Below are 16443 nucleotides of genomic sequence, written 5' to 3' on the forward strand. Positions count from 1 at the left end.
TCAGCCACAATGGTGTGCCCCAAGTGGAGGAGACACAGGCTCGGGTGGCCTGCCACCAGCGTCCCAGGTGTCTGAGAATAAAGTAGCACATGTTGGGAAGAGGGTCAGATAGATGGAACCCAAAGACATGTGAGCACCTGGATCCAGCCATATCTGAAGCTGGACCCCTTCACTTGCCTTTATGGAGCCACTAAATCCCTTTTCTGCTAGGGTTGGTATTCTTGGAACACAAGGGCTCCCTCAAGGAAGGCCCTTTCTGCCCCCTTTACTGCTGTGTCCCCAGTGCCCAGGACAACCCGTGTTGAATGAACGAGTGAGGGGCCCAACACACTGGTGCTGCGTGTGTGTGCACACGTGCATGCCTGTGTGGTCATGGCACGTGTGCTTGATTGGCCACAGAGTAGCGCATCTCATGGCTCCTGCTCTGTGTGCAACACAGGGGTTGGGAGCAGTCTGCCTTCCCCCATCGCCTGCCTCCGGGACAAGCCCCTCCTTCCTACACCAACAAAGGTGCGTCTTGCTCTCAGGTGCCTGGGACCCCAGGAGGAGCTGACCCTAATGGCCCCACAGCCTCGAGCAGGGGGATATACAGGGCCTCCCTCCAGGAACCACCGTGTCCAGTGGGGTCTGCACACAGTAGGGGCTTACTAAACGTGTGCTGGGTGGACCACACCTGTGAGGCACCCCACCTCAGGAAGGAGAAAACAGGTCCCTGAGAGCTCGCGCCACGCCCACCCCTGCCACCAGATGGCGCCCAAGCGGGCCCAATCCGGCACCGCGGGGGGCGGTGCCGCCGCACCGTGCCCTTGGAACCTCCACCTGCTTCAGGGTCACTTTCAGTGCTGGGGTGCACCAGGATGTGCCTCTGGGAGAGGTTCGCACCCAAGCGCTCACCTCCCACCCCTGACCACCATCCTGTCCCGCCGGGGCAGCAGGAAGGCGTGGACTCGGCCGAGCTGATGGCTGTGGACGGGCTGCCTCAGCACACGCAGCAGGCCTGGCCCACAGGAGCCAGGGACTGTGGGGTGGGTGTGCGAGGCCGCACGGGCCCACCTTCAGGTGAGCTTCTGGGGCCAGGAGCGCACAGGAAGGGAGGCCGTGGGCAGAACAGGCCCAGTACCAAAACGGGTCAGGGGTGTAGGGACGGCGGGTCGGCAGCCCCGGGAAGAACCCAGCCAACCAGCAGAGTGAAAAAGACAGCTGTATTTCATTGACAATTAACAAGATTTACAAAAAGGGTTGCGGGTGTCCTGGCGGAGCTGCTCCCGGCCCCCCGGACCTGGGCAGGGCCTCCAGGTCAGCCTGTCTGACAGGCCGGGACCCCGACCCCCAGTCTGCTGGGTCCCTTCTGGCCGCCTGGGCCTCGACGTCTGACGTCCAGCTTGACCTTTGAGGTGGGGCCTGCAGCACGGAGTCCCCCGGGAGTGCCAGTGCCCCGCAGGGCAGGCCAGCGAGGTCAGGAAGGCATCGTACCACTTTTCTGCCCCAGTCCAGGCAGGGCAGGCAGACAGAGTCTGGGCACTAGGTCCTGGGGGCCGCGGGCACTCAGACCTCACCCCAAAAGGCCCAACCCAGGTATCTGAGGCGGCTGCTGGTGCCTGGGGAGGGGGGCTGAGGCCCGACTGCCCCCAGCAACCCAGCGTGGCGCCGGGGGCATAAGGCACGTTTTCAAATCGCTCAGGAGGCTTGAAGGAGACACCCCCGATGCTGGTTCTGCAGGAGGGAACTGGTGCTGGTGGCCGCCCGGCACTATTGCTCAGGAGAAGGGTGCTATGAGGCTACAAACGCTGAGGTGGGGGCCCCCCTGCCACGCACACACTCGGAAGCCCGGGGGCTCTTCCTCTGCCAGAGAGAGAAGGGCTGAGTCCTGCCCGCTTGGCCTTGCTCCCCCGGGGCCGCCCAGCACCCGGCAGTGGGTGTCACACACCTGTGTCCCGAGACCGTGACGGCGGAGGTCGGAGTCAGAGGTCCGTGACTTTGTTCTCAAGCGCAGCCGCGATCTGCTGCAGGCGGAAGGCCAGCTGCATCTTCTGGGCGGCGGGATCCTCCTCCAGGGCGTTGATGATCTGAGGAGGGGTCACGTCAGAGCACGGGCCAGGGCTAGGGTTAGGGCTAGGGCGAGCACGGCTGTCCCGGAAGGACCGGACCCCTACCTCGTCGTAGTACTTCTGCGTGTACTGGTAGAGCTGGTGCAGGGCCACGAGGGTGTTCAGGGAGTCCGTGTGCGCCTGGGAGGGTGGCGGAAGGGCTGCGTGACCCACGGGCAGGAGGCTGTCTCCCAGTGGAGCAGGCAGACACGAAGGGTCCCCCCGGTGGTCACGACACGCACAGCCACGGCACACCGCAGACAGAGAGCCTCCCACCCACGCAGACCCATGGCAGGCGGGGCTGGCTCAGAGCTGCTCGCGAGCCCCGCCGCCCCCCACGCCCCCTTGTCTGCGCCTCTCCTTTCTCCCCCGTGGGCACTTCGCCCGCCCCCAGTGCAGTCTCCTGGCCCGCTCAGCAGGGCCTTCCGGGGAGGGGTGGAGGGCTAATCCTGGGGGGCGCTCAGCTTGTGCGTCCCCTGCGCCGCCCTTACCCGGGAAATCTCTGCCAGGTGTGTGTTCATGTCCTGGTCGCTGACCTGCACCATCTGTCTGATCCCCTTGTAGTAGCTGTGGAGGGAGGGGGAGTTACACAGGGTGGGCCGCGGGGGGCGGGTACCGGAACGGGGGGCAGTGGCTCCCAGACACTGGACCCGAAGCTACCCATGGGGCCCTCCACCTGATCACAGGCCCGCACCGCCCGGGGGCCCCGCTGGGTGGGGGCTGAGGGTGGGCAGCCAGGATCTGGCCTCATGGGGTGGGGGGTGCACTCACTCCTCCACCATCTTCTTATAGGTGGAGATCTCCTTGGCGTAGAGTAGCTTGTTGCTCGGAGAGTCCTGTGGGGGTCGGAGCCAAGTGACACTCAAGCCAAGACACCTGCACGCGCTCAGGATACCCAGAGAAAGAGGGGTATGCGGGGGATGGGGGTCCAACAGCGGTAGCTGCCCTGCCCAGCCACAGACCTGACAGTGTTTTTGTCATTTTGTGATTAATAGTAAAACTCACTTTTTCTCTCTCATGGAAGGGGAAGGAGCTCGGGGTCCCAGGCTGCCACAGGTCCACTGCCCAGGGGGCCTCCCTCCACCCCAGGTACCCTGCACCTGTCTTTCTACTGAGCTCCAGCCCCTGCTGTGCAAATCCACGCCCCAAACTGACCTCCTCACCTGCATCGCAGCCCCCCTGCCCTGACGCTTCGCGCTGCCAGGAAGCGGGCTGGGCTGCCCGCAGCTGCACTTACGCGGCTCAGCTTGTGCTCTGTGCGTGTGCAGGTGTCCATGAAGGTCTGTGCGATGACCGACAGGGAGGCGTCCACCACCTCGTGGACGTGCACGTCGAAGATGAAATGGGGGTTCTTGAGGATGTTCACCCAGAACCGGAGAGGTAAACTGAGGTGGGACGACAGGGTGTGAGGGGCCGCCGAGGCCTGGAGCAGGGCGGGCGTGGCGGGTGGCGGGACGGAGCCCACACCTGTTGGTCTTCCAGATGTGGATGGTGTCCTCGTCCTTGATGTCATGCTTTTCTGCCTGCTCGTCCAGGAAGTCGAAGAAGTACTTGACTGCGGGCGGCACCGCGTGGCCAGGCGCCAGCACGCTCTGGAAGAAGTTGTCCACGAACTGCTGCAGCGTGCCCTGCGGGGCGGGAGCGGGGTTCAGCGCATCCCACCGGCGCCGTCCCAGGTCTGCCTCCCACACGCCCTCCGCGGCCCACCTTGACTGAGAGCAGGCGGGTCAGGTAGATCTCGGTGATGGCCTTGGTGCGCTCCTTCTCCTTCATGCTGCCACGCTTGGACTTGCCTTCGTCCACCTCGTCCGTTGGCCGCACCAGGTGCCACACCCGGTTCTCCTCCTCCAGGAGGGCGTGGCCTGTGGGGGAGGGGGGCGCTGAAGGACGAGGACCGGAGCCTGGGGCCTGGGTCCCACGCCGGGCTCACAGCTCCCCCCAGATGGCGGCACGGGGTGGACACTGGCTCACGATGCCCTCCAGAGGCCAGAAGGGCCCGGATGAGAGGAAGGCACTCACGCTCCCCAGGCAGGTCCTGCTGGCTGTCCTCAGGCTGCTGGGAGACCCCCACCTTCGACAGGATGAGAGTGGCTCCATCCCGGACCTGGGGAACAGCGTCATGAGGGAGGGCCTCCGGCCCCACTCTCAGCAGGGGGTCCGGCCCGCCCGGCCGCCACACTCACGTTGTAGTGCATCAGTGTGTTGACGCGCTTCCACCGGCCCTCCCGCTGAGAGGTCAGGTCCAGGTCTGACAGGATCTGGGCTGTGGAGCCAGGACGCCACTCTGTGGGAGGACACAGCCCAGCTCCTGGGACCCGGCCACAGCCCACCCCGTCCGGGCTCCCTCTCGCTACCCCCCTCCCGACCTGGCCAACCGGGCTCCCACGCGCGCAGAGCCAGGCACACGAGGGTGCTGCTCACCGAGGACCACACTGTCGGCCTTGGGCCAGCGGGAGCAAGGCTGGGTGCGGTACACCTGGTCAATGATCTTCTCCTTGACCTGGGAGATGGTGTCACAGTTGAGGACCTTGACAGGGATGGCGTCGACCCCTTCGTCCTGGACGATCACGCTCACTGTCTGCCAGGGGACACAGAACGAAGGGCCAGCTGGGGAGGGGCCCTCGCCCTCAGTCGCCCCAAACTGGGAGCAGTCTTGGGCCTCCCCCCAGTGGCGACACCCTCAGGTGGAGGAGTGGAGGTGGGGGGTCCTGAGCCCCTTCAGCACCCAGGCCCCACCCTTTCCTGCACGCCGTGGCTCAGCAGGACAGAGGGCAGAGGACTGCTCGCTTCTAGGTATCGTGCAACACACAGGCGTCACGGGCGCACACACCGTGTACCACCGCCACACGCACACGGGTTTACCACCACTCACTTGGTGTGCCCAGGCCCCTCAAACGCCTGCAGCAGGCCCGGGCACCCAGGAGGCAGCTGGCTGGGGGTCATGACACTTAGAGCCTCTCTCCAGTGACCCGTGAGCCTGCTGAGGACCCGTGACCCAGGCCCCTCCCTGAACACGGGTGGGCCCAGCACGGGGAGTGGGTTCTAATGCAAGTCCACGAAGGAGGCGAGTGGCATCAGCCTCTAGTCCTGAGGCTGGCCTGGAAGCCGGCCCCTGAGGTCTCCCAGCAGCCCGCCCAGCCCCGGGGGCTCACCAGGGGCGCGTACTCCACGTCGTCCCCCAGCAGCCCCGTGTCATTGAGGGTGTACTTGGCTTTCTTCTGCACAGCGTCCACCGGCCCCTTCTCCACCTGATGCTTGATGGCCTTGAAGAGCTTGTACAGCGGCTCCCCTGCGCTGTCCTAGAGCAACACAGGGCGGCTGAGCCATGGGTGGGACTGATCGTGCCAGGGTGGGAAGCAAACCCGTCCGGGTGGAGCCGGGCCGCAGGGAGGTGGACATCTGGGGGGTACAGCAGCACCTCGTCCCTCCCCACCCCCTGGTAGGGCTGTGTGGAACCCACCTTGAGATACTGGTACAGGCAGATGGACATCCAGTTAGACAGCATCCTCTCCACCACTGTCTCAGACCTGGAGATGCAGAAAGGCCTTGTGTTGAGGGACCCTTTAGTGCCCCTAGGATCAGCTGGGTCTTCCAGGTACCCAGACCACCCTCAGAGCAGCCCAGCCTCCATCCAGGCCAGAGTCTCCGTCAGGCTGTACATTTATAGCCTGCAGTGACCAGTCTCCCAGCCCCCTCAGGGTGGACCTTTCATCTTCCACCCCATCCTACAAAGGGCTGATGACAGGGGGAGCAGCTAAGTGACCAGCAGAGACCACCTGCCAGCAACGACGCGCCCCCTGCCGTCCCTCCGCCCTACTCACTGGCACTGGCTGTACTTGCTGGCAGACCAGGTGCCTGAACAAGCCTGTGCTGCCCCACTGCCAGCCCCTACCACCCCCCACCGCGGCCTCTGCCCTTCCCCACACACCTGCGCAGCATCAGCTTGGGGTTCTTGGCCACCACATACTGCTCCATGAGCTCCAGGAAGAGCGTGCGCATGATGTCCGTGTAGTACTCCAGCTTCCCGTGCAGCGCCACCGTCAGCAGCGACGCAAAGTAGACCTTGGCGCGGGCCGAGAACTCCCGCTGGTTCTCCAAGGTGTGGATGAACTGTGGGGGAGGCCGGTCAGAGCCCCGCCCCGCCCCGCCCCGCCCCAGCCCCGCCCCAGCCCCACCCACTCGCTCGAGCCCCCGCCCCTCACGGCCCCGCCCCACGCCCAGAGGCCCCGCCCCACACCACAGAGGCCCCGCCCCGCCCCAGCCCCACCCGCTCGCTCGCTCGCGCCCCGCCCCCTCACGGCCCCGCCCCACGTCCCAGAGGCCCCGCCCCGCTCACGTTGATGAGGAAGCACTTGCTGTTGAGCAGGTTGGAGAACTGGTTGAGCGCCTGCTCCACTAAGGGCCGCCGTGACTCAGGGATGTCCAGCTTGCCCGTGATCATCACGTCCTTGTCGCCGTCCTTCGAGGGCAGGAAGAAGACGCGGTCGGTGTAGGTCTTGTAGTCCAGCACGGGGATGCCTGCCTCGTGCACGTCGTTGGTCTGGTCCTCCATCTCAATCATCAGGTCTGCAGGGAGGTCGGGGTGAGGCATCCGCCCGCTGGCAGCCCGCCCTCCTCCGTCCCTCCCTCCGTCCCTCCCTCCGTCCCTCCCAATGCAGCCTCTTCCAAGCCCTCCTCCCCCAGGACCTGCAGGGCGGCCCCTACCTGTGAACTCCTTCTTGCAGCGGTCACGCACGCTCTCCTCCAAGCCCTCCAGCTGGGACTTGATCTTCTCATACTCGCGCTCTGCCTGTTGGCTCTTCCTCCTGGGGGCACAGGGAAGCTCCTGGGACCTGGCCGGGGTTGTGCTGGCCGGTGGGTATGGCCAAGGGGCTGAGGCTGCCGGGGGAGGGGCTCACCAGTAGCAGTAGACAGACACAGCGATGACAGCCACCATGGGCACGATGACCAGCGGCAGGATGAGGCTGAGCGGCACGTCACTCACACGCGTGTCATACTCCACGCGGCCCAGCACCCACTCCCGGGAGCCAAACTTCACCTGCGTGGAGAGGCGGACTCAGCAAGGACAGGTGTGTGGCCAAGACCAGGAGAGCCCGGTGCCCTGTCCCCTCCCTGCCCCCACCCTACACGCACAATGAACTCAGGCAGGTTGTGGGTCGTGTCCCGCTTCTGCCGCCGCTTGGGAGGGGGCTGCACCTCTGGGGGCTCACAGTACAGATCGGTCTCCGTCAGTGTCTTCATGATGCACCGCTCAGCACCCACGAAGGCCTCGGCCTCGTGAATCGTCATCGCCTTGTTCAGATTCGTGCCCTGGGGGGCGGGGGATAGGGTCACAGTGCCCAGGAGGGGTTCAGGGATGCCCCGACCGGCTCAGCCCAGATCTTGGGCTGCTCCCCTACACGCACCCGCTCAGGACCTGACCCCCGGGGTTGCACAGGTCCTCACCCGCGCGTGAATGAGCTTGTTGACCTGCTTCTTGACGCCCCCTGTGAAGTTCTCGAAGGTGGGGTCGGCGACGTACTCAAAGGCACCAGCCTCAGTCCTGAGCAGGGCTTGGTGCCCATCCATCTGAATGAGCGCTGTGAGGTTGTAGGCCTCGGGCTCCTCGGGGACGGCCGGGGACAAGAACACGACCTTGGAGTCACTGCAGAACACGTACTCCCTGCCCACGACCTGGGAGCCGAGGCAGGACCGTTAGGCCACTTGGCACAGGCTGCATCCTGCCCTGGCGTGTCCCCAGCAGCGGGCACCGACTGACCGTCACGGGCTGCAGGGGTCCGGCCTCCCGCCGCCGCCTCCAGGACTGCAGAGGCTCGGCTATGACCACCATGGCGAATTTCTGGATCAGGCTGAAGCCCTGTCCTGTGACGTTGATGCTCCGGCCACCACTGGGGGGCAGGGGGGGGATGGTGCCTGAGTGGGCACACCTGGGCAAGGGAGGTGCCCAGCCAGCTCCAGAGCAGGTGCCCTGCAAGGCTGTGTCCCCGACCCCACCCTGCTTTTGGATACTCTTGCAGGTGTGTGCAAGCACAGGCCTGCTGCAATAGCAGAGGCGGTGGGGGGGTGGGGGGGTGTGCTCAGAGCACGTGACTGAGCACCGCCACCCTGGATTGTCAGAAGCAGGGCCGGGCTGGGTGGCGGGGGGAGGTGGAGGCGGTATGTCGGGCCTGCCCGACCTGGGGATACAGTGGGGATTTTTGGAGGCCTCCTTCTGTCACCCAGACCAGCTCTGCCATATCCTCACAAGCCCAGTGAGAAGAGGGCACCTGGGAAATAGCTAGATGAGGTGGGTGTGGCCAGCAGTGTGGGAGTGGGGGGCACCTGCCACAGCGGGAGGAAGAGGTCACACCTGACAAAGCTTCGCAGCGGCTCGAAGGCCCGCAGTACTGGGTTCTCACGGTAGGTGAAGGTGACGCCAGGGCTGGGCACTTCAGAGCCCCCATAGAAAATCTTTAGGGACAGCTCTCCCGGAACCGCCTGGGGGCCGGTGACACACTGAAGCTGTGCCCCAAACTGCGTCCTGGGGGTGGGGATTGCCAGTCAATGTCAACCCCACCCTGGGACCACCCGCAGCCCCAGGCCAGTGGGTCAATGGGTCTGGTTGGTTCCACTGCCCCCTCCAGGATAGACACAGGGTCACGGCCAGAGGGCCCTCACCCTGTCCCCAGGACCAGGGCAGACCAGGATTTGGCGGCCTGTGGGTGACACCCACACTTTACAAGGGATGTCATTGAGGGTCACCCGCATGTCTTCCTCAGAGCCTGTGTCCAGGTGGGTGCCATTGATGGTCAACGTGGTGCCGCCCGCCTGTGGCCCCTGCTTTGGCTCCACGCTGAGAGGCTGGGGCTGCTAGAAGAGGAGCGGGGGCATTTGACTCAGGGCTGGGGCGGCAGGGCTGTGGCCCTCCCTCCCGGGCCTCTCCTGGGCCATGACCATTGTCAGAAAGAGGCAGGGGCACAGCCTCGCCTCACCCCGAGTCAGCACGTGGCTCCCCAGATCCCACCCACATCTGTCCTGACCTGCAAGAGCCACCTGCCAGGTGCTTACCTGATAGGTGAATTGGACATGGGGAGGCGAATGGCCGAGCTTCCCGCTGATGTCCACCTCGACGCCCCCGGTGAAGGGCGCCTCTGCAGCCTCGATGGTGCACACGATCCTGCGTGGGTGGCAGGCAGGTGGGCACACTCTGTGGGTGTGCAAGCCCTGGGCACCCACGCACACCTGGACCGTGTCCTTCCTCTCCATCCCCCCAGTCCCCTGGCCCCCCAGGGTAGGGCCTGGCCCAGCTCTGAGGGCCCAGGTTGCCCACTCACCGGGTGGACACGGAGTACCGTTCTGGCTCAAAGGCACAGTTCTGGCCAGCCACGGTGACCCTCTTCACGTCGTCTGCTCTGACCCCCAGATTTGACCCAAGGATGGTGATGCGAATGCCTCCGCCGAGCGGACCAGTCTCAGGCTGGATCTGAAATTGGCAGAGCCCGGCTGACCTGGCAGCTTGGGCAGGCCAGGCTGCGCAGCTGGTCCAGGGCCGGGCTGCAGTCCCCCCTGTCAGGGAGGTGGGGGGTAAGGGGGCTTACCCTGGTGATGACGGGCGGTGGGCACTCGGAGGTGGCGTTACCACACAGGGCCGCGTACACACACCTGCTCTGCCCGCTGCACCACACGCACTTGTAGGCAGGGTCAGCGGCCAGGCACAGGCTGCAGTCGCTGCGGCCGAAGGAGCAGTTGTAGAGGGTCACTGCGGAGGGAGAAGCTGGCCGTCGGCAGGGCCGCCCTGCTCCCCTTGCCCGCCCACCAGCCCAGCTGCCCACCCCGCCCACCTTGGAGCCGGCTGTCAATATTCTTGCCGTAGGACTTGACATACAGATGCAGGGGCAGCGTCTCGTTGGCATCGTGGGAGAGCTGGGGGCACACAGGGACACGCTGCACCCCCGACTCCCACCCGAGCCCCCGAGGGTGACCACCGTGTGTCCCCTCACAGCCGACGGGCAGCAAGGGGAGGCCTCCAGGTCTAGAAGCTGGAGGCTCAGAGACGGAGGATGACTTGGATTCCAGGGAGACAGGAGGCCCAGGGATGCTCTGAGATGCTTCCTCAGCAGGGCAGGTGGTGAGCCTGCCCCCGCCCCACCCCTCAAGCCCCGGAGGTAACTGGGCTGCCCCCGCAGGGCCAGCCCTCGGGGTCCACCAGCCTGGCCCGCCCACCCCGGGAGGCATACCTTTGGGGTCCGAAAGGAGAAGGTTCCTTGCTCCTGTGTGCTGACTGGCTCCTCAAACTTGAGCAGGTCACTGCCCACGTGCAGGGAGGAGCCCTGCCAGACAGGCCAGTCAGGATACCCGAGGCGGGCCAGCCCGTCCCACATGCCCGCCCTGGGCCCCGGTGCCTGCCGTGCCCCACACAGCTCCCGGGCCAGCTTGGGCACCCCCATCCCAACTGACACCCGGCCACTCACAGACAGGCCCCGCCACGGTCAACACCTGGACTCACCGCCCTGCTGCCTCCTGAGCGGCACTGGGCTGCCCAGCCCCTGCACACCCTAAACCCTCGAGGCCCGTCCAGACGTCCCCACGTCCACCCTGACCCCTCTGCCTCCTTCACGTGCTGGGCCCTGAGCCGCAGAAGGCTGGATGGGCCCTGGCGCTCAGCTTCTGGTCTGCAGGAGGATGGCTCTGAACAAGCCTATGCCTCTCCACCAGCCATCATGGCCCCTGCTGGGACCCCCCAGGCCTGACCTCACCGGTTAGCCAGGGCCCCGCAAGCCCCCCGCACCTTCACCGTGTCCAGGTTCTTGCCCTGGAAGGTCACAGCCGTCTCGTGGTTCATGGGGATGACCATCGGGCTGGGGTTCAGGAACTGGGGGCAGTCGTCCTCCTGGGGAGGGCAGGGCTGGTCAGGTGCGGCCTGGCCTCAGCCGAGCAGCCTGGCCCCCGCGTGCCCTCACGGCCCCTCACCATGTGGGCACGGACGATGCCGTCCTCAGGGTTGGGCGAGGCCTCCCGACACTCGTGGTAGCGCAGGTCCCACTGGCAGGTCCAGCGGTTGCTGGCACAGGAGATGCACCTGGGGGAGAGGGTGGTGAGGAGTGTGGGGTCCGCAGCGGGGGCTGGGAGGGACAGACAGGGGCTGCACTCACGGCAGGTTCTCCTCCAGGCTCATGGCCACTCGGCAGTCGTAGAAGGGGTACAGGTGGGAGGTCAGGAAGACGTCGCCACGTTTGAAGAGGAGCTGGATGGTCACAGCCACGTGATCTGTGGACAGCAGATGGGGACAGCGTCAGGGGGGCTGCAGGACGCAGGGGGAGGCTGGCTCGGGTTGGGGGGGAACAGGAAGCCGGAACTGGGCCCCCCCGGCCCCAACTCCTCCTTCCGTCAGAGCTCCCCACAGGCGACCCAGCAGAGAACGGGAGGCCGCGTGTGGGGACCCTGGTCTGAGCGGGGCCCCCGCAGGGCTCAGCAGGACCCGCCGCCGCTATCAGATCTCGGCTCGTGTGTCGCTCCCCAGGGCTCTGCGCCGCTGGGCCCTCTCTCTGTCCCTGCAGGCGCCGAGGGCCGTGGTTCCTGGGCGTCCGGGCCAGAGCGCCTGCCAGGTCCCAGCCAGGGCACCGCGTGGCCCCCACCTTCACCAGTGAGCCGCCGTCCGCTGGCCCCGAATGCTCAGGGGACAGGCTCGGGCGGGGCCTCACCCTGGCCAGGCGGTGTGCTGGGGATGCTGCTTGGGGAGCTGCAGACCACGGCGCCCCCTTGCACGCTCGCCACGTGAGGCGGTGATTCGCCGAAGAGGCACAGCAGCTTGTCCTCCTCGCTCAGGGCCGGGAGCGGACTGACGGTCAGGTGCACCTGCGGAAGGGCCACTCAGCTCACAGCAGGACTCCTCTGCCCAGCCTCAGGGTGCAGGCAACCTCCCGCCCCCGCCCTGAGCCCCGGTCCTCTGGCCGCCCTCCTGTATGTGTACACCCGCCCCCTGGAGAACCCTCTAGAACCTGGCTCCATTTCATCTGAATGGGCCCCTCTGTGGTCACCTAAGCCGCTCCTGGGACAGGGCCTGGGTCTGCCCTGGATTCTCAGGAGCCCCTCGGATCAAAGGGGCCAGGGGACCCAACAAAGGCTGGGGTCCCCGTCCCCAGGTTCAGCACCGCCATCCAGGCCAGGAGCAAGATACTACGCGGGTCTCCTGACGTCCCCACAGCCCCAGGCCAGCAGCGGCCCTGCCTCCACCCTCACCACACACCTCTCCCTGGGCCCGGCGGCTCATGTTCTGCGGCTGGGCCTCGGTGACGGCCACGCAGGACTCGCTGCGGCTCCACAGCCAGTGGCCACTCTCTTCGGCCCGCGGGCACTCGGCCCTCCTGGTGCATCTGCGGGGGCGGGGGGCACCCGTCAGCCCTCAGGGTGGGGCGGCACCCCCAGACCCAGGCTGGGGACGAGCCCCCCAGACTCCCGGGTGCTCACCGTCCCTCGACGACGCACCAGCCGCAATAGGGGTCCTGTGAGCTGCGGCAGTGGGCGCAGGTGGAAAAGCTCTCACACTCCTGCACGGGGAGCCGGAACACCTGGGGGCACCGGGGCGGTGAGCGGGACTACGGCCACCACAGCAGCCACAAAGGACCTTGCTCAGACGCCAAACCTTCCTGGGATTGCCAGCTTGATCCTACCTTTACCCTTAAGCCTTAGAAGCCTCAACACAACTCGAGGCTGGGCAGTGAGGGCTCCAGGCAGCAGCGGCTGGCCAGGCTCTGTGGGACCCGGCCGGGAGGCTGGACCTGACCCAGGATCGGGTGGCACAGGATCCCAGGGCCCGTGTCCCCCACCGTCTGAGCTCACAGAAGCTGCCTGGGGCCCCTCGCCTCCCTGTTTGCACTTGGGGAAGGCCCACTTAGAGCACTGACCCTCTGGTCAGGAGGGGCCCAAGGCCGGGCCAGAGACACAGAAGAGAGAGAAACGGTTTCAAAGACGGGAAAGGTGCTCGAGAGACACTGTCAGGACCCAAGGAGATGCGAGCTGGCCCCCCTCCCAGCATGCTCTGTGTGTCTCTAGGGGCTGGACTACCAAGGCCCCTCCTCCCAGGCTCCACAGGCCAACCTTGTCCTGGGTCATGGCGTACAGACTGGCCCGGTCTGCGGCCAGCACCAGGTCCCTCTTGATTCTCTTGTTGATCTCCACAAGGACAGAGCCATACTCTGCAGAGCTGCCATCTGGAGTGAGGTACACCTGTGGGCACGAGGGCAGGTGCATGGTGAGGGCAGGGGGCCTCATGTACTGAGGTCCCCTCCGGAAACCACCCTGCCCCAGCCCTGGGCCTCACCTTGAGGACCCGGCCGTCCGAGGTGCCCAGGAAGGCGATGGTGTGGCCATTCTCGGTCGTCACTGTCACAGCTGTCAGGTTCAGGCCTCCACGGTGCAGCACGGCTATGGCTGAGAGTCCGTCTCGGCTGCCCAGCGGGTAGGGCAGGTGCTCCGAGCCACACGGGAAACTCTCGCTGGCACCCTATGGACCATGGCATCAACGGTGGGTGCAGACCCCCGCCCGAGGCCTCTCCCCACCACGGCTCCCAGCACTCGTGGCCCTACACATGTCCCCCAGAACCGGCCCAGGCAGGCAGGGCCCCTACCCACATGCTCACTGCTCCAAAACCCAACGCCCAGCGTGGCTGACACCTGGGAGAAGTGGCACCCACATCTCACGCTGACCTGCCCGCAGGGACACCACACACACACACACACACACACACACACACACACACACACGGCCTTCACAAGCAGGTGGGACATGGACACGGCAAGCAGTGCCACGCGCAGACCCACACGCGTGTGGTCTAAGCCCGTGGGAGAACGTGCTGAGGCCACGTACCGACCCGTGGCCACCACACTGGATCTCGCCGTGGAAGGGCTTGTAGAAGGTGTCCCGGCCTGCCTCCCGGGTGCCCGTGTAGCAGGCGTCGCGGTTGGCCTCCATCTTGTTGTGGACCTCGTCCAGCGGGAACAGGCAGAGGCCCGCCCGTGGCCCCCCGCCGCCCCGGCCATCTGTGCTGAAGACAGTATACAGCACCCCAGTGGCGCCTGGCCGGGCCACGGAGGCCGCCAGGCAGGTGCCGAAGGCGGGGACCCGGGTGTCGCCGGGGCCCAGGCAGTGCAGGTCCACCTCCAGGTAGGAGTAGTAGAACGGGTCGTGCTTGCACATACGCGCCAGCAGCGTGCGGTTCCGGGCCGGGTGCTTGTCCTGCTGATTGAAGACGAAGAAGACGTAGGGGCCGTCCTCGAAGGCAGCCACGAACTGCTGTGTGTTTGTGGACAGGTAGCCGGCCTTGTAGGTGGCGTGGTCCGTGTAGGCCTCGAAGGCCTCCCTGCCCTCGGTCCGGTCCAGCAGGCGCGTGCTCACGATGATGCCGTTGTCATGGGGCCCGTTGCCCTTGCCCACAAAGAGCACGTGCTCGCCGCTCGGGCCCGCGGTGCTCACCAGCCCCACAGTGGCCACGCTCTTGTCGTTGCTGGCCACGAAGGACTTCTCGCCGCTGCCGTCCTCGTAGAAGAGGAGCGTGGAGATATTGCTCAGGGAGCGCAGGGCGCAAATGCCCTTGAAGAGGCTGCCGCACTCGATGAGGCGGTTCCGGGACCGGTCAAGCAGCAGCAGCTGGTTGACGTTGTCAGTCTGCACGGCCTCGTGGCACTGGCTCGCCTCGATGGGCGGCGTGCACTTCTGGTTGTCCAGGGCCGGGCCCGTGGCCGCCCGCTGCTCCAGCTGCAGGTCGGCGCTCAGCTGGTAGAGCGCGTTCACCGCCCCCACGTACACCACGCCCGACACCTCATCCACCACCAGGTGGTTCAGCTCCGTTTCGCTGCGGAAGAAGTCCAGCTTGCGGGACCGCAGGCTCACACTTGTGCCCACCAGGCCGAAGAGGGTCAGGGTCCAGAGCTGCAGCGCCATTGCCCCCGGCACCCTGTGGGAAGAGAGGAGGGTCAGGGGAGCCCCAGCCTGGAGGACCCACCCTACCCACAGGAAGCCCCCGGTGCCTGACCCTGCCCAGCCCGCCTGAGCCCCCGATCCCTTCCCTGCCTTCCCACCCATCTGGCCAGACACACCCACTCTCATCTCCAAGGAGATCATCTCCGGCCCTCCTCAAGAAGGAGCACCTGTAACCTAACCGCTGACAGGCCAGGCCACCAGCACTGCAGCTCCAGGCCTGGGTGCAGCCGCCCCCCGAGGACTGCGCCCTGGCCTCTGCCCCCAAGTTCCCAAAGCACCTTTAGGCCCACCTCCAAGGCAACAGAGCACCTCCTCCAGAAAGTCTCCCAGACACTCACGCGTGTGCCCACCCTCACATCCCATGACCCCAAGAGCTCCAGGTGGTCTGGGAGGCGCCGCCCCCAGACCACACTCTCCAGAGCACAGACCCAAGCTGACCGACAGGCCCTGAACATGCAAACAGGTGGGCCACACGCCTGTTCTATGCCTGACTCTCGGCACACGGTGTAATCTGACGGGAAACAGCAGAGCCACTGGTGGGCCTGCCTCCCCACCCCCTCCCCAAGCCTTCCGGACCCTCCCTCCAACCCCCCTTCCCCTGCTGAACCAGCAGGAGGGCCCCAGCAATCCACCCGCCCTGCCTGTGCCCCGCCCAGGGCAGACCCTCGGACGCAGGCACGCCAGAGGAGGTCCTGGGAGGGGGTTCTGGGGTCCACCGGGTCTCTGAGGGGGGACCCCGGAGGCCGCGGGGGGTGCTGCGTGCAGGGCAAGGGCAGGCCACGTCAGGGTGCGGGTGTCCGTCCGAGCACACACACGTCCCTGCGTATGTGTGCGCGCCCGTGCGTGTCTCTGGGTGTATGGGGGCAAGCTGCTAAGGCCAAGGGTGGGCTCAGGGTCCCCAACATGGAGGCCCCTCCCACCTTGGGGTGGTCCAGCACGAACGCCACCCTCGGGACCCTGATCAGAATCCCCTGAAGTGGTCTTGGCCGCCACCCCCACCGGCCACCCTCTCACAATCTGTGCGTGAGCCCTCACTCCTGGGCCCGCTGGAACCTTCCCTGAGGGGGCCTGTGCCCGGCAGGACATTTAGGGCAGCTGTCCATGCCACGTGGCCGAGTGGAGACTGACCCCAACGGCAGAGGGTCATGAGGGGCTCAGGCCCTGGCCTCCCAGACTCCCCCCACGGCCCGCTGCACCTCTACAGAGGAGCTGACATGCCCCCTACGGCCACCTCAAACACCTGGATATGCTCTCATTCCCTCAAGAAACAATTACTTTTCTGCGCCCATTTGACAGCCTGCCCTGCCCTGCTCTACGTCCTTCTCCTCCAGGAAGGCAGGAGGCTGTCTGCTCTGCTCCATGGCCAGGGGAGACGTTTCTTTGGGGGCACTGGTTTTG

General features: G+C 66.0%; 1 protein-coding gene across 13 annotated transcripts in view; it reads right to left on the reverse strand.

Moving 5' to 3' along the window:
- Positions 1-1183: 1183 nt before the first annotated feature.
- The window catches only part of PLXNB2 (plexin B2), a 29923-nt gene continuing 14663 nt past the window's right edge, over positions 1184-16443 (reverse strand). For 7 of the 13 annotated variants that reach the window (XM_082349020.1, XM_082349013.1, XM_082349022.1 and 4 more), the window contains 35 exons: positions 13933-15019; positions 13387-13569; positions 13164-13292; positions 12534-12634; positions 12313-12439; positions 11768-11921; positions 11219-11333; positions 11037-11145; positions 10855-10956; positions 10304-10396; positions 9908-9989; positions 9665-9825; positions 9401-9549; positions 9135-9243; positions 8800-8936; positions 8437-8607; positions 7846-8014; positions 7533-7760; positions 7221-7397; positions 6986-7125; positions 6792-6892; positions 6424-6653; positions 6016-6197; positions 5548-5614; positions 5240-5386; positions 4509-4665; positions 4271-4371; positions 4107-4191; positions 3795-3949; positions 3555-3715; positions 3325-3472; positions 2859-2923; positions 2579-2654; positions 2154-2228; positions 1184-2066 (listed from right to left, as the gene is read on the reverse strand). In XM_082349020.1, coding sequence (XP_082205146.1) covers positions 1962-2066; positions 2154-2228; positions 2579-2654; positions 2859-2923; positions 3325-3472; positions 3555-3715; positions 3795-3949; positions 4107-4191; positions 4271-4371; positions 4509-4665; positions 5240-5386; positions 5548-5614; positions 6016-6197; positions 6424-6653; positions 6792-6892; positions 6986-7125; positions 7221-7397; positions 7533-7760; positions 7846-8014; positions 8437-8607; positions 8800-8936; positions 9135-9243; positions 9401-9549; positions 9665-9825; positions 9908-9989; positions 10304-10396; positions 10855-10956; positions 11037-11145; positions 11219-11333; positions 11768-11921; positions 12313-12439; positions 12534-12634; positions 13164-13292; positions 13387-13569; positions 13933-15006 — 5565 coding nt within the window. In that variant the 5' untranslated portion in view covers positions 15007-15019 and the 3' untranslated portion in view covers positions 1184-1961. The remainder of the gene's footprint in view (positions 2067-2153; positions 2229-2578; positions 2655-2858; positions 2924-3324; positions 3473-3554; positions 3716-3794; positions 3950-4106; positions 4192-4270; positions 4372-4508; positions 4666-5239; positions 5387-5547; positions 5615-6015; positions 6198-6423; positions 6654-6791; positions 6893-6985; positions 7126-7220; positions 7398-7532; positions 7761-7845; positions 8015-8436; positions 8608-8799; positions 8937-9134; positions 9244-9400; positions 9550-9664; positions 9826-9907; positions 9990-10303; positions 10397-10854; positions 10957-11036; positions 11146-11218; positions 11334-11767; positions 11922-12312; positions 12440-12533; positions 12635-13163; positions 13293-13386; positions 13570-13932; positions 15020-16443) is intronic. The other 6 variants (XM_082349017.1, XM_082349015.1, XM_082349014.1 and 3 more) reach the window with 5 other exon arrangements.

The sequence above is a fragment of the Balaenoptera borealis genome (assembly GCF_965194805.1).
Source record: "Balaenoptera borealis genome assembly, chromosome: 13".
Taxonomy (NCBI): domain Eukaryota; kingdom Metazoa; phylum Chordata; class Mammalia; order Artiodactyla; family Balaenopteridae; genus Balaenoptera; species Balaenoptera borealis.